The 16,529-nt window shown below is 37.2% G+C and overlaps 1 protein-coding gene across 1 annotated transcript in view; it reads right to left on the reverse strand.

Annotated features, from left to right (window-relative positions):
- Positions 1-11,284: 11,284 nt before the first annotated feature.
- Positions 11,285-16,529, reverse strand: part of LOC126251481 (protein phosphatase 1 regulatory subunit 16A) — an 83,379-nt gene continuing 78,134 nt past the window's right edge. Inside the window, exons 8-10 of the mRNA XM_049951928.1 lie at positions 15,809-16,023; positions 15,467-15,671; positions 11,285-11,586 (exon numbers count right to left, since the gene is read on the reverse strand). Of these exons, the coding sequence (XP_049807885.1) occupies positions 11,285-11,586; positions 15,467-15,671; positions 15,809-16,023 (722 nt within the window). The remainder of the gene's footprint in view (positions 11,587-15,466; positions 15,672-15,808; positions 16,024-16,529) is intronic.

The raw sequence follows: 16,529 nt of genomic DNA on the forward strand, positions 1-16,529 counted from the left end.
AGTTCTACCTGTTTTTGTCAATAATATTATACATAGTTTGGAAGTGGTAAAATACTGTTTTCACGTATTTACACAGCAGTAGTTTACATTGAGATTCTGATGTCATTTTATTATGACTGGATTTGTTCATCCATAATTTTATTGTATTATACCATTTTTGTTAAAAACCATCTTCAAAGATATGCTGTACCATGAATAGTGTTACATGCAGACATTACAACAGTGAGCTGGGACTTGCATTTATTTACACACACTGAAGACTCCACCTTAGACTGTGTAACATAAGATCGCTGATAAAACAATCTAAACAGAATGAATTGTGGAATATGAACAAACCAGCAGTTTAGTTACACATACAAACAGTTTCTTTCTTTTACCCATTCTTGATTCTGAAAGGTGATAACAAGCTTTTGGGTTAAGAACTGCAATTTATGCTTACTTAAGGTACAAAACAGTATTCTGCAAAAAATGAGATGTACAAATAACATCTGAAATTCATCAGATGTAGTTGGATGAAGTTTTCCACTTTTAACTACCTAATTTTTGCAATATCTGCTACTGTCTTCTACGGCATGTATTGACAACCGGCTTTTCTAGCTTGTAGGTTATTGCACATTTTGTTAAATAATATTGTGCATTTATGTCTCACATTAGCATCTGTACAAAGCAAATACTGTTATTTAGTACATAGAAATAAAAGTACTGTAACTAAATCAATTTAGAAAAACTTTAGACACAAATTGGCTTATACTTTACATTACAGCTAGTAACAACCACTTAATGCAGCCCTAGACAGGCATTGTTGTGACATTACACATGTGCATTTTCATTAAGGACAAATCAGACTTTAAGATTTAATACAAGACAAAGATTACCTATGTGACTACACAAAAACGACAATAATATTAAGGTTGTTATAATTCTCTCAAATGAAGAGAGGAAATGAAATTAAAGGCACATATGACATTTAGAGCCTTATGATAGCAATCTTGGAATGGATCAGCTGAATAGTAAACACCACCTGTAATCAAAATGTATGGTGGCTGACAATACTTAGTACTCCTTATTTTGTCGTTAGGAAGCTTTGTTTGCAAGGCCTTTTTTTTAGACTTGAATTTTTATGTTTTATCAAAGGTAACATGTTTTGGAATGTGTCAATCGCACTTGCACAGTGTGCTGTGCTTCATTTCCTCCGTATTATCACATATTAGGGATTTCTTGCTATTTTCCTTTTCCATCATTCTGCAATATTATTTACTATATAAGAGCACATTTATCTTGTGATGCAAATCAGTTAATCCTAGTACTGTATCATCATACTTGCAGAAAGGTTCTTTTAGGTTACTGCGCTTCCCCCCCCCCCCCCCCCCCCCCCCCAATCAATAAAACACTCACAGGAAACATCTTAACTGCACGTAAATTAAAAAAATGCAATATGATATGTCCAGTAGGAAGACTTAAATTTAGCATTTACAAAAATATTAAATCAGAGCTCCTGTATCATTTTGCTGTGTGTGTGTGTGTGTGTGTGCGCGTTTTTTTTTTTTTTTAAAGAAAATGCCTTCCAATTACCAAGTCACACATATTTTTTTATTCTGGCTTCTAAAAAATATAGCAGTGTCTGCAATCTAGTGTTACAATTTAGAACTGGTGAGTGCAAACAAAGAATACGGAACTAAAATCGTACAGCAGAAAATTATGCTGACTCGCACTTTTTTAAAATTGCATGAGTTTATATAACTAATCTGTTACTGTACAGTAAACTTGTTTTATGAGTAACTCTTCTGTCACATATAAAGGAACATCTTAGAGTACACTAGACTTATTCTTAATACACAATGACAGTCTTTTCAGGTTTGGTAGTTTTCTATGGTCATCTGTGACTCAATACATATCTACTAAATGCAGCTTATTCTTGTATTTATTTTCTGTTAGAAAACTTGTACATTACAACAAATCTTAAACACAAACACTGTTGGCCTCTAACAGCAATTATTCACTTAGTTCTGGTCACTTTCTCTACTCTATAAGAATATATTTTTTTAAAAATTGGGATGCATTACAATTTAAACTCTTAACAACTAGTAACAGTATTACTATTTGCTGAAAAAATAAATTGTGCAAGTTCATTTTTCTGTATTGGGATAATGTTATTTAGAACCAGCAGTGTTCTCTTTTCCTCAAGATCAAGAGGAAATAGCTGCTTGCAACCACTTTTTTGTTGTTTGCAAAATGTATTCCATGATCTGAAATCCCCTTTCCTGCATACTATTTCACTATCAAAAGTAATAAGTTACTTCTAAAATGGACTATCATTTTTGCACACTATAATATTCCATAAGGCAATCTTTTAATGTTATGTAAATGGATCCTATAATAGAAAATTTCGGGCCAGTTCTAAATCAGATTTCAATTATGACTGGTTATGCTATTTAGGATCTGTTGTCACTGATACTAGAGACAGAGATCAGTAGGTGCATTTTGATTGCAAGGAACTCTACAGCAAAACTTGGTTGCATCTATATCACCTCCACCACTGACAAGACAAAGCTCACCCTTGTCCGAATGCTAAACTTCTCGATCATGACAAATGCAGAAGGAACTTGGATGATGAAGATGGCAGATTGCTGCAAGACTGATACTCTGGAAATGTAGTGCTACAGAAGATTACTTCAAATAACATGGATAGCACATTGTACTAATGAATTGATCCTGAGGCAGTTCGGCATCAAAACAAGACTGTTGACCCTTGTCAACCAAAACAAACTGAAATATTTTGGTCAATCGCCAGAAGGGTACAGTCAATAGAATAACAATCGACAGCTGAAGACTCTGAGGAAGTGCACTATTAAGGTGGATAGGCCAGATTCAAATCTTGACCAGGATGGGCTTGCACCAAGCAGGTCACCTTGCCAAGACAGACCTTCATGTAGATGGGTCATCAGGTTGCTTACCGTGTAATGGCACTACACCCTTGCACAGGGTTAGACCAGAGAGATAGAAAGACATGCTGTCATCTCAGATCTAATTTGTAACTAACCTCCATGATCTGCTTGCTTCTCTAGTTCTGCCTCAAATATTTATTTTACAAGTGCAACAGAAGGTTTATACATTACATTGACTGATCATCTTTACATGTTAAGATACCACAAGTACTGACTGCATCTCATATGAAACACTCCAAAAGTAACAACAAAGCAGTAACATATAAATAAGACAGTAACGGCTGAATATAAATCAGTATTTGAACATCTGGAATGAGAACAGTGATGATTCAATATTGTATTACAAGTCTGGAATCTGCACAAGGAATGTACGCTTGTCAGTGTGCTATTACAAGTGTTTACAATGCAGTTGGGGACACTTTCTGGAAAGTGGCAGAAAAACATGTAGGTTGCATTAGTGCTAAGGCTTATCAGCTTAGTTTTGGGCAGTGCTCATCAAATAAGAAATGCCAATTTAGACTGGGACAATTTCTTGAAATATTTAACACAAAAATCTCTGATTGTGAGCAGCATTTCTTTTGAAAAAACATACTACATTAAGTTTGCACTGTAATAGACCACTAGTGCAACTCCTGTATTCCAATTGCACTTTTTTAATGTGAGAGTCATACATTCTTAAGAAAGTGTCCAAAATATTTTTCTGGTGTCTCGAACAGGAACACTATATATTTTTTTAAAATGTCTAGACTGAAGGATCTGAGTTTTTCTTTTTTGTTACAAATCCTACCACTGCTTTTCCTTTGCAGGTATCATTATCTGCAGAATATAAACTAAAACAGTGAAGTGAAATAACAACTACAAACAAGAAAACCAAATGACATACACATGTGTGTAGTGAAAAATATATGTTCAAATCAACAGTAACAATGAGTACATTGCTTTCAAGCCTGTGTTTACTTTCTTCACAGGATCGGTGACTAACATGAAGCAGACAGACAATAAAGAAGGTACAAACAGGCAATAGATCTATGAAAAGAATGTAAATGTAAATCTGTATGTGTAAACAGCCAACCTTCATAGTTTAATATTAATTTCATTATTTAACCACAGCACTTACAACATTTGCTAAATGTGCCACAAAAACGAAATATTTTGTGTTTGATGCTCCAATTTTGACCAAGCATCAATGTTCTGTGAAATACAGCCGTGGCCAGCAGAACAAATTATATGAGGAAAAAAGAAAAAAAAGTTAGTGTATAATACAAGATATTTAAATTATTCAATAAAAATGCATGTTTTCTGTAATCACTGCCCATGTCTTACACTGTATGTGCCATAATTTATCATTAAATACTGTTTTTCTTTAATAATACTGTATGCAGTACAAATAAAACATTTAAGTGGAATGTTTATATAAAATCACAGTTTGGACAGTGTTATTTTGTATTAGAAGAAATGAAACCCATTCCATACAAATAAAGGTAAATAATTAACACACATGCAGTCTTCTTGAAATATTATTTCATCTTCAGTTTAAAATGTGTCAACACACACACACACACACACACACACACACACACACACACACACAAACTCCTCTACTTTTCTTGTTGTGTCGCTTCTATTCAAAGGAGTCAATTACTACGTATGATATACATATGATGTATGATATAATAAAAAAATTAAATTAGGCCTGTAACATTTATGCATCTTCTATATAGATCTCCGTTAACATCAGTTCTTTACTTAGGCCTTCAGACCTTGAAAAATATAAAAAAATAAATAAGTAAAAATAGCCACAACTTTATCCAGTCACAGTAAGTACAATCCACAACCAATAGTACAAATTAGAAAACAATAGTAATAAGTACACAAAATCTTGTATAAAAATATTATCTAGCTGTTCCATGAAGCTAACACTCAAAACTATGAGAGATAAACAGTCAACTTTATAACAAACTATACATTTGTTTCAACTGTGACAAAGTCACAAACAATTCCCTCGGAACTGTAGCATGGACACATCAAAAGCATTTACTCTGCAATGTTACAGCAATCAAATATTGTGGTTTTAGGTAAACATCTTTTTGAAGTTCAGACTACAAACTGGTATTAAGGCAAAGAAGTCACACAGCACTGAGTCTCTAACAAAATATATGCTTCCACACAAACTGTCTAAACCTTTCAGAAGATTCAATGTTGTCATTATATTCTTCTCTCCCAAGCTAGATCTATATATTTCTCTTGTGAGTCATAAAATGAGTTAGCCTTACTTATTTCTGTATTCCTCCAATCACAGAAATTAATGGAGTACTTTGAAATTTCAAAGAAACATGTTTATCAACCTGATAATTATTTTAACTTTTCATTAACGTGATAACATTTGTGTATAGTATTGATAACTGTGAGTTCTATGCCATCATTTTCTTCCATTTGCCCTCAATAAAATACGAGGTATGTCTAAAAAGTATCTGACCTTCGATTTTCCAGAGCAAAATAGAGATGACAGCACAGCACCACTAACAGAAGATACCTTTATGCGAATGCGTGAATTTTGTCCTTGCCTTCCAGCGCGTCAGTCGCTGCCTATCGGTTGCTGAGTGAGGTGCTACACAACACGTTCGTCGGATTACCGATTCTCTTAAGATGACTGAATGTGTTGAGCAAAGATACTGCATCAAATTTTGTCAAAAGCTTGGTGATTCTCAAAGCAAAACAATTTGTAAGATTCAGCAGGTGTTTGGAGAAGATGCGATGGGTGTAACACAAATTAAGGAGTGGTTCAACCAATTCAAAAATGGCTGCACATCAGCAGAGAGTGACTAGCATTCTGGCAGGCTCCAAACTGCTCGGAGTGCAGCTGTTGCTGAGAAGGTGCAAAATTTGGTGATGGCAGATCGTTGTTTGACTGTGCGGGAGGTTGCCCAATAGGTTGGAGTGAGTAAAGATTCTGCATATGCAATTTTTCATGACGATTTGAACTTGCTCTGACTGGCTGTGAAATTTGTGCCCAAGTTGTTGTCGCCAGAACAAAAATACCTCTGTTTTGACATTGCATAGGACCTCCTGGACACCACGAACACTGATCCTTGGTTTCTGAACACTGTGATAACTGGAGATGAGTCATAGGTGTACGGGTACTACCCAGAAACAGAAAGACAGTCATCGCAATGGAAGCATCCCGAGTCTCCAAGGCCGAAAAAAGGGTGGCAGGTGCGAAGCAAAATCAAGGTGATGCTGACTGTCTTCTTTGATGTCCGTGGACTTGTGCATTACGAATATGCACCGGAAGGACAAACAATGACAAAGGAGTATTATCAAGATGTTCTCTGTCAACTCCGTGACGCAGTTCAGCACAAAAGATCAGACACGTGGACAGCGAAAAACTGGCAACTGCATCACAACAACGCCCCCGCACATACATCCCACTTGATCCAACATTTCTCGGCCAAACATGGAATTACAGCTATTCGCCAATCTCCCTACTCTTCAGACATGGCTCCTTGCAACCAGGTTGTTTCCAAAATTGAAGACGCCACTGAAAGGATCCCATATTGAGAGTAGAGAAGAGATAATGCACAACACGACGACAGACCTGAACACCATTCCAAAGGAAGACTTGTGTGCAAGCACAAGGGGCCTACTTTGAAGGAGATTAGGATCCCAACCCCGTCATATTCTCAAAATATTTTTTCAGCCAAAGGTCAGCTACTTTTTAGACAGGTCTCATTTGTGCATATTTATAGACATGTTATTGCATAGTTATTAATACTTCTGAGAATGACTCATTTATTTTAAACAAAAAACTCAAAATCATTAAAAATAAGAAAGAACAGGCAGGTCTTTCAACACACAATGAACAAGGGGCTCTTATTTTGAACTATTAAGAATTTTGTTTGTAATTAATGATTTAATGATAAACTGTGCTTGCCCATGAAAACAATGATATTAGTTATGGGAGTGGAACATATGCCAGTAATACACACACACACACACACACACACACACACACACACACACACACACACGAGTTTGGTTTTAATGTACTGTACTTAATGAAACGTAAGTCAGCTAATGAGAAATTTCTCTTAGGAGGATGAAACAACCAATGAAAGAGAATTTACATGCCAGGAATTGCTGAAAATAAATTTCAATGCATCTCCTCAACTTCATACCTCATTATTTAAAAGTTCCATTACTTTATCTCCTCACTATAACACCAGTTTAGCTTCAATTAAATACAGAAAGAGAACATAACTGTTAAGAGTAGCAATAGAGAAACTGAGTGGTTCTTTTCCAGGGGGAGGAAGAAAGATTAGGGATTAACATCCCATCAATGACAAAGTCGTCACAGATGAAGCATTAGGTCCGATTGGACAAGAATGAAGAAGGAAATCAACTAGGGCCTTTACAAAAGAACCATAATTGACTTCACCTTAAATGATTTACAAAAACCAAAGAAAACCTAAATTTTGTGTGATCTGATTTCTGCTTCTCCCGAATGGGAATCAGGGCCTTATAACCACTGCACCACTTTCCTATGTCCTTAATTTGATTAAAAGATAAGATATTTAGAATCCCTTCCTCTCATGTACATCATCACCTCTAGCTAAGGCAATGAACAAGTGTGTATGTTTGTTCTCTATCTACATAAGTCATTAATTAAAGTGTGTGTGTGTGTGTGTGTTTCACTAACACAATAAAACAATGTTTATTCCCAGCCTCATTGTGAGCCTTTGACATCCTGCATATGAGATCTCAGTATTTCCAACTGTATGTCTTAGAGAGGTCATACCACATTTACAAGGATGGCAACAAATTCCACATTTTTGTACACCCTTCTCATCCTGTGTGGTACGTCTCCCCTGACCCATGGTTCTGGGTGACTTTTAGCACAATCTACCCCTTTTCCTAGACCTCTCCAGTCCTTTTCCTTCTCCCCTCTTCCTTCCCCTTCAACCCTTCTGCTTGAAGGCGGAGCCACCAGCTCCAAAAGCCTTCCTATCACAACTGTGTGTTCTGCCACCACTTGGTAAGTAGATTTTTTATCTATCCAGTTAAATTATTTTGACAATAATTGATTGTTTTCGTTGTTATATTGGAATTTATTAATTTTTTTGTGAGTTTGGCGTAATCTATGTCAAAGAGAAAACTAGGTGATGAGGAAGACAACAAATACACAAGAGCCTCATAATGTCTAGCAAATAGGCTGTAGCAGAGCATTGCCTTCAACTACAACATGAGATGAAGGAAGGAAAATTAGTCAATGTCCTATTAGCAGCACAGTCATCAGAGACAGAACATGAGACAAGTTATAACGAGACTCAAATTTTGGCTCACATCTGACAGTTATAAGATACCGTAATAAGGGATACCACAGAATAAAAACTGACAAAAAAGCTTTTTAACAGAGAGGCTGGACACCAACTCTGTACAACCTGCTAGCAAACACATAGCCCAGTAGGATAACAGTTGTGGCAGGTTTTAGGTTCAACAATAAGGCAATCAATGCAAAAGAGACCAGCTGTTTTAATTACTGTATTTACTCGAATCTAAGCCGCACTTTTTTTCCAGTTTTTGTAATCCAAAACACCGCCTGCGGCTTAGAATTGAGTGCAAAGTAAGCGGAAATTCTGAAAAATGTTGGTAGGTGCCGCCACAACTAACTTCTGCCGTCGAATATATGTAGCGCTACACAGGCATGCTTTGCAGGCACAAAGATAAATACTGGCGCCAAAAGTAAATAAATTTAAAAAAATAAATAAATAAAAAGTGGAAAATGAGCTTTTTTCTCCGTCCCGAGTTTCGACCACTGCATTTTCATACGTTATCCAACGAAGTAAATACAAATTCCGTATTGTTCATCTTCGAATGTAGCAGCCTTTCAAAGTACTACGAAAATCCGACTGGCAAGACTGTTTGGGATGTTTGTCAATAAGGCCAACTCTACGTTCTGAATTTTTTCCTACCTGTGACAAGAGATGGTTGCTAATAGGAACTTTTATGAATTGTGAATCACATGCAGTATTCACTTCACCATAAGAATAACATGAATATAAACATTTTGCCATGTATTCTTTCGTGTTTGCTGCTATCTCATTTAAATCCTGTCTGCCTAATAAACTACGAAACTAGAGTGAGACAACAGCAAACGCGGAAGAATATACATATCATGCCATGTTTATATTCACATTATTCTTACGCCGAATAGTGATACAGTCAGAAATGAAGCACGACAACCGACTAGATTTTTAAATCTAAGATGACTCTAATTTCTGTGCAGAATGTGATGTACTAAAGAGGCGTCTGCAAAGATTTTCAAACGGAGAAAAAATTTCGCTAAACTCTCCTTCACAACATCTTCTATCACAAGCAGTCTATTATTTGGTTGATTATGATCGAAGAAAGCAGCAGTGTAAGTAACAACAAATAGCAGTCTCTTGCCATTGTTTCGCTAATGAGACGCTTCCTCTCTTTTTTTTAAATTGTAAGCGGCGGTAGCGCGCACAAAAGCAAGCGATGCCGCGAGCGGCAACAGGCCGTAAACACTCATATCAGAATGTGACAAACAATGCATGGCACAGTACAGTAATGCATTTTTAGCTTAGAGTGACGTAAACACATATAACAAAGAGAACGGCACTTATCATATCAAAGAAAAATAAGCAATCAATTCAAACCAGACGAAGCACATGAAAAGGGAAGGGTACCGGTACCCGTATAAATACGGACAGAGCACCTGACGCATAGCAATGGTTACCTAGTGTAGCTTAACTGTTAAGCTTACGACTCGAACCAAACTACTGTAGCTGTATCTTCATTCATTCAACCTAAATTGTGCCTCATATTACAATGGACCAACTTTGTTTCGATTTTGGAGGTGCGGCCTAAAACTTTTCTCTCCCCTTGAATTTCGAGTCTCAAATTTCAGGTGCGGCTTAGATTCAGAAAATTTTTTTCCCTTGATTTCGAGTCTCATTTTTAAGGTGCGGCTTAGATTTGAGTGCGGCTTAGATTCGAGTAAATACGGTAACAACAGAAGCATAAATTAAGATCAATATGGATAAGCATTTAATGCCAGTTCCAACACTCTGGAGCACATTGAGAATTTTAACATTCTCAACTCCTGGCACTTTGAATCAGACTGGACTATACACAGACTGCCGTTATACTACCTACACTCCCTACATTTGCAGTGTGAGCAGTCTTCATACAGAAACAAGATATCTAAATCAGACTGAAAAGTGAATGCCTGGAATCTTACCACCAGCTATAGGAGTGAAATGTTTACTGGAGACCTGGATGAAAAGGTAGGAAACAAACAGTGCACACCATTGATTGACTGACTGATTCATTCATTCATTCGTCATGTTCTGTCCATCTCATCAAGAAGGAAAACCTTCAGGAATGTAGAACGACTTGAGGTATACATTAAAAAAATATGTTAATGGACCATAAAAGGTGTATTTGGAGACAACAAGAATTGTACAGATTATCAAACGCAGTACAAGGGAGGGGCTAACTACACTGTGAATATATGGGGCACTTTCTTGTAATCTCGGTACTACTTGATGATGGCAACAAACTAAATAACACAAATATTGCCAATAAGATATTTGCACATGGCCCCGAGTCCAAGGCCTGGTTCTGCAGGAAAACTTGAAAATTAATATTTCTATCTGCAGGTAATTACATCCATCATTTTCGGTACCTTAAACATATTGTTTACAAAGATCAAATATAATTTTCTCCTACTGATGTATACAGTTATTTCTACTCTGAAGAGTATAGCTGAAAGTCACTTAAGATATTTTGCACTCTTGTATGTTCTAGTTCTAATTAATGGTCATCATTTACTCGATCATGACTATGTTACTGAGAAAGGGCAAACGGGTTTCAAGAGATGAGATGACATAAAGTGAATGAAAGATGTGAATTACTAAAGAACATACATCATGTGTTCTTGCATCCCTATTTCACATGTACAAAACTCAGTAACCTCTATAACACATTCTTCTTCCATGTAAAAATTATTTCCTTAAACAGGTAAACATGAATGTGTTCAAGAACAACAGTAAATACACACGGAACAGCTAGATTAACATCATACCATGACAAGTATTCAACTTTTGTGTATAATTTCTTATAACAATAATATAAATAACATTTAAAAAAATAGATGTTGGTTTTGAAATACATCAATACAGCTGCATATGAACACAACATTCAGATATTTCTGCATAACAATGCAATCACAATCTCTCTCTCTCTCTCTCTCTCTCTCTCTCTCTCTCTCTCTCTCTCTCTCTCTCTGCTGCCTAAACACACAAGGTCATTCCTTACGAGATGATGCAGCAACGGCGGGTACGTGGATCACCAACAATTTCACTAGTGTTACCAGTGAAACGCCTCACAGGTGGTGAGGCAGAGCTGTCAGTCAGTAGCATGTCAGATCCTGTCACTGATGCAGGAGATAGTAACAGTGGTGCAGAACCACCAGTCACTTCTGTTGGACTGCTGTTTCTAATCTGTGCTCGTTGTTTCTTTAAGTCAGCCAATGTTCCTGCATTGATTGTCACCGTGACGTTTATGTTTATTTTACCATTTCCTTCAGTCACGTAACTAGTCTCTGCAGGTATTTCTGAAAATAAATTGTAGCACACTTATGTAATTTATCCTTGGTAATAATAGTTTTATTTTTGTTTTCTCAAAGATAATGCAACAAATACAATACATTGTGATTATGAAATATTTTGGCACTTGCAATTTATGCACTAGTAATAAAATGTATTCAAGTAATCCATACAAACAGAAGCAAACATAGAGGCATGAACTATGTATTTTGAACTTTCAGAAGCTCTAAATACAGCATGACCTACAGGAAACAGTCGGTTTTCAAATGAACTGCAGTATGCCAATTTTTAAGTAAAAAAATATTTATCCAAAATCATGGGTTAATATCTTCTATTTTGTTTACAGGGTCACTTACGAAAGATCATATCAACCAAGTGATGGCCAATCTCTTGAATGCAATTCAAGCTCTCTACTACAAGTTACTCACAATTCAGAGAAGCAGGCAATTGTCAATCAAACCTATCTATTCTGTGATGGCAACTTTCAATTCTATTAAATTTTAGGTTTTGTCAACAAAGACAAACTTTTTAACCCTCTCACCACAAATCTGATGACTTTGGTGACCAGGGCACATTACTGAAATGATGCATCCAGATAAAATGTTCCACACAAGTGCCATGGATGTATTTTCAGTATGTAATGTTGCATTATCCTGTTGAAAATAAACACTGCTCATGTTCATCCATAGCTTCCACAAATCTGGCACAGGCCATGTGTACTGCATGCAACACAGTCACAAATGGAGAGAGGTGAGGCTATTAGGTAGCCTGAAAATAGTAGTTCTTTTGTTAACAGATCCATTTAAGTGAAAATGTGCTCTTATAAGCAGTTTTGCATTTGGACTGTCTTTAAAGATCAACTGCAAATGCACAGAAAAGTCTTCTTATTGTTGGAAGTCTTACTTCGATCTGCTGAAACTCCAGTATTTTATATGCATAGAGTTTTAAAACCAAACTTAACTTTCTTATCACATACTCCTGCCTCATCTGTAGACAGTGTGCATGATGATGGCAAATCATCTCTGGCCTGTTGACAGCTCTTTCACAGGGGCAATATTTTCATGTGTCCTCATTTTTTATCGGGTCCCTAGAGCTGCTCCTTAAGAATGTTTCCTGTTGTTCCGAAAACTGTACTGATACGTGCAGTTGTGCAATTAAATTAGTCATGAAATGCCTGCCCTGTTGTATACCACATTCAGCAATTACAATAAAGATATTGAACAGGAAAACACAATGCTCTGTTGTTCCATTGCTGCTGAAATAGCGGACAATCCTGAAGTGAATCACATATGCGACAGCTACCTTCCACCACCGACAGTGGTGTAGTAGCCAAACAAAAATGTTGTTTCCCACAGGTCCCACATTATCATTTATTATGGAAAAATGATTCCAGCACACCACAAATTTTTAATAGGTACAACAGCTGAACAGTGCACACACAATTTCAAAGAGACAGTATGGTTGGCTAGTGCACCTTTTGGAGTTGAAATCCCAATACTGCTGACAGACAAGTTTAAAGGTATAAAAAACTATCCTATTTTTGGAAATCAATTCCTTCTCGGGGAGGTTATAAAAGAGGGACAGATCACTCAGTCCCCACGATGAGAGGGGCCCAGCTGTTGTGGGGACGAGGGGAGGCAAAGTGTCTGAGTGGCCAACTTCTCCTTTTTAGCCTTCCTCAATACACCTCTCTTCTCCTTCTAAGGAAGGAAATAATAGTTCTGAAAGCAAAGGTATTTTTTGTACTTTTATGTGTGTGTATTGGGATCACTGAAGGTAGGTTCTGGCTAGGCATTCTGTCTATTTGTAATTATGACAGTAAAGCATAATATCAGAGCACTACCTACGTTACTGGATTCCATATAAACTGTCTTAATTTTCACCCAGCAAAGAATACACATTAAATACCTTTAATCTACAAAGGGCATTCAATAAGTAATGCAACGCATTTTTTCTGAAAGCAGCTTGATTTTATTCAGGATTCCAAAACATCATTCTCCACTCTTATGGCTACAAAACCCTATTTTTCAACAGAATATAGACAGTTGTTTTCCCTCATTCTATTTGTGAGTGGAATAGGAAAGCATATGACTAGTAGTGGTATGGGACACCCTCCACGACATGCCATAAGGTGGACTGTGGTGTATCAATGTAGATGTAGATAATCTCTGTTCAATGTGATGCCTTGTATGCCCGCATGGTACCAGTCTACTGATTGACATCAAGTCCAACATCTTACTGCTTCAATAACTTCCCCATCATCCATGTACTTCTCCCCATTGAGTGCAGTCATCATTGGGCAAAACAAATGGAAGTCAGATGGTGCAAGATCCGGGCCATAGGGTGGATGAGGAAGAACAGTCCAATGAAGTTTTGTGAGCTCCTCTCGGATGTTCAGTCTTCTGTGAGGACTGATGTTGTCATGGAGAAGGAGAAGCTCATTTGCATTTTTGTGGTGACTAACATGCTGAAGTTGTTTCTTCGATTTCCTGAAGGTAGCACAATACACCTTAGAGTTTATTGTAGCACCATGAAGGAGGACATCAAATAGAATAGTCCCTTAAGAGTCCCAGAAGACCGTGGGCAGGACTTTACCAGCTGAGAATATGGCTTTGACCTCTTTCTGCAGAGGAGAGGTGGTGTGGCATCATACTATAGATTGTGATTTTGGTTCCAGTTTGAAATTATGAACCCATGTATCACCACCTGTGATGACGTTCAACAAAGAATTGTCCCTATCAGCCTTGTAACATGCAAGCAATTCTGCACAGATGGTCCTTCATTGCCCTTTATGATTTTATGTTAGGTAGTGAGGAACCCAGTGGAACACACTTTTGAGGTCCACGACTGGTGGACAAGTTTGTCAGTACTACCAACAGGAACGTCCAGCAGTGCAGTGAGATGTTTGTGATCCACCAGTCATCTCAAATGAGAGTGTCTGTCTGCACATTCCAACATTGCAGGAGTTACAGCTGTTGTGATCATCTGGCACACAGGAGACTGGACAGATTTGCGCAACCTTGTTGTGATGATGATAGATGGCTCACATAGCAACTCACCACACTTTTGTTCACTGCCAGGTCTCCACAGACAAACTGCAAATCCCTATGAATATCTGAGATGCTCTGGTTTTCTCCCAAAAGGAACTCAATGACCGCTCTCTGCTTGGAATACACCTCCATTATAGACACTATTTTGAAGGTTATGTGTAGTGCTGGCACCTATCAAAACTTCCTGAAACTATTGGGATTGAAGTGGGAATATTCCACTATGTCCCACAAAAAATTCCACACTTTTTTGAAATTGGCTGGAAAAAAAAAAGTGTTGCATTACTTACTGAATGCCCCTCATAAATGACCCATGTTTATAGAATCTTGCTGTACACCTACAAAGGAGCACAGAGGACAAGCAATTGGCTACACCGATGGAAATAATAGAAACAACAAATACAAAAAATTATTATATGTAGTTTACTCTCCTGCTAAAATTAGATTTCAGCACACTGCACAGCTGCTTGTGAAGACTGAGCCCTATGTAATCAGAAAAAACATCCATGTGCATGTTATCTGCGTTTGGAGGTGAAAATTGTGGTCTGATGACTTATAATTGACACTGTGAACCAGTATTCATACCATTTTCCTCTCATTAAGCAATTTTAACACGAAGTAACCGACGAAATATTAATGTACTGATTTGCATTTAACTACTAAAACTGATTTAGCCCAACATAGTATTAAAAGAAGCCAATAAATGATATACAAGTTCACAGTAATTTAAAATTTTAATTGTTAATTCTTTAGTCCAAGAAATATGATGTACATAGAATTCTCTATTAATGGAAATTTTATAAACATTTCAAAAGGCATAGGTAGACAGAGAAATTCAAACCTAGAGCTGATGGAGGACCTTTCACATCTTGGGCTTCTACAACAGCAGCCATTCCACTAGAATCATCCTTGCCATCAGGTGCATGTCGAGCAGCATTTGGCACAACTTCTTGTCCCGGGCGTGCTACATTGCCATTGACAAAGTTTTCTGTTGATACATCAGAAGCTGCACGTGAGTCCCCATCATCCGGTTGAGGAGCAAACACCTATACAACCAGATCATTGCAGAAATAAGTTGAATTTTTTACCAAACAAAATCAACTGAAAAGTGAACCAGCAGCTACTTTTTCCTCTCTACTCAATTGGATTAATAAGCAACAGTAAATATGATCATTGTACTTACTTCCCGGGCTTGCAACCTCAACCTAGCTTCTTCAACAGTGTCTTTCTTTGTGGTAAGAACTTTATCACGGATGGATGTTCTTCTCACAGACTGTGTACGCGTATTCGACTGTGAACGTTTTACACGACCCTTCTTTGCTTCTTGCATTCGTTTTGTTTCTTGTTCAGTACGTAACTGAAGGATGCGTTCTCGGAGTTCTGGGTCTTCACAGATATCTAGAGAGACAATTAACTGTTTAGATTTGCAGTAATTCAGAATGATGATGAGAGTAACTCAATTTTAAACTGAATTGTTTTTGAAATACTTATTGGCTACAGATAAAATTACAAATGTAATATGTTATTTCTGTATGTAGTTTCCTTTAAGAAATATACATTTTTCCCTTATTGCAATGAAAAAAATAACAGCTGAAAGTTCAATGCACATTCGATACATAACAGACTCCACAAGGGGTGGGGGTGGAGGGGCGGAGGAGGTGGGGGGAAATACATTTCTCCCATCAGACTGGTGATTTCCAGCTCTTTCTTTGGATGCAGAGGATTAAGAATATTTAAAATGGGTTCATATGTTAAAGATCAACAGTAATGGTAATTCTTGGGTGGAGTCATGAAGTCAAACTTCAATACATCGAATCTCTAAGGAAGGCAGAATTCATTCTATATATCGAGGGTTCGACATAATGAGGTTTCCAGGTGGAAGGGGAGGGGAGGAGGAGGGGGAG

The sequence above is a fragment of the Schistocerca nitens genome, chromosome 4 (genome assembly GCF_023898315.1).
Source record: "Schistocerca nitens isolate TAMUIC-IGC-003100 chromosome 4, iqSchNite1.1, whole genome shotgun sequence".
Taxonomy (NCBI): Eukaryota; Metazoa; Arthropoda; class Insecta; order Orthoptera; family Acrididae; genus Schistocerca; species Schistocerca nitens.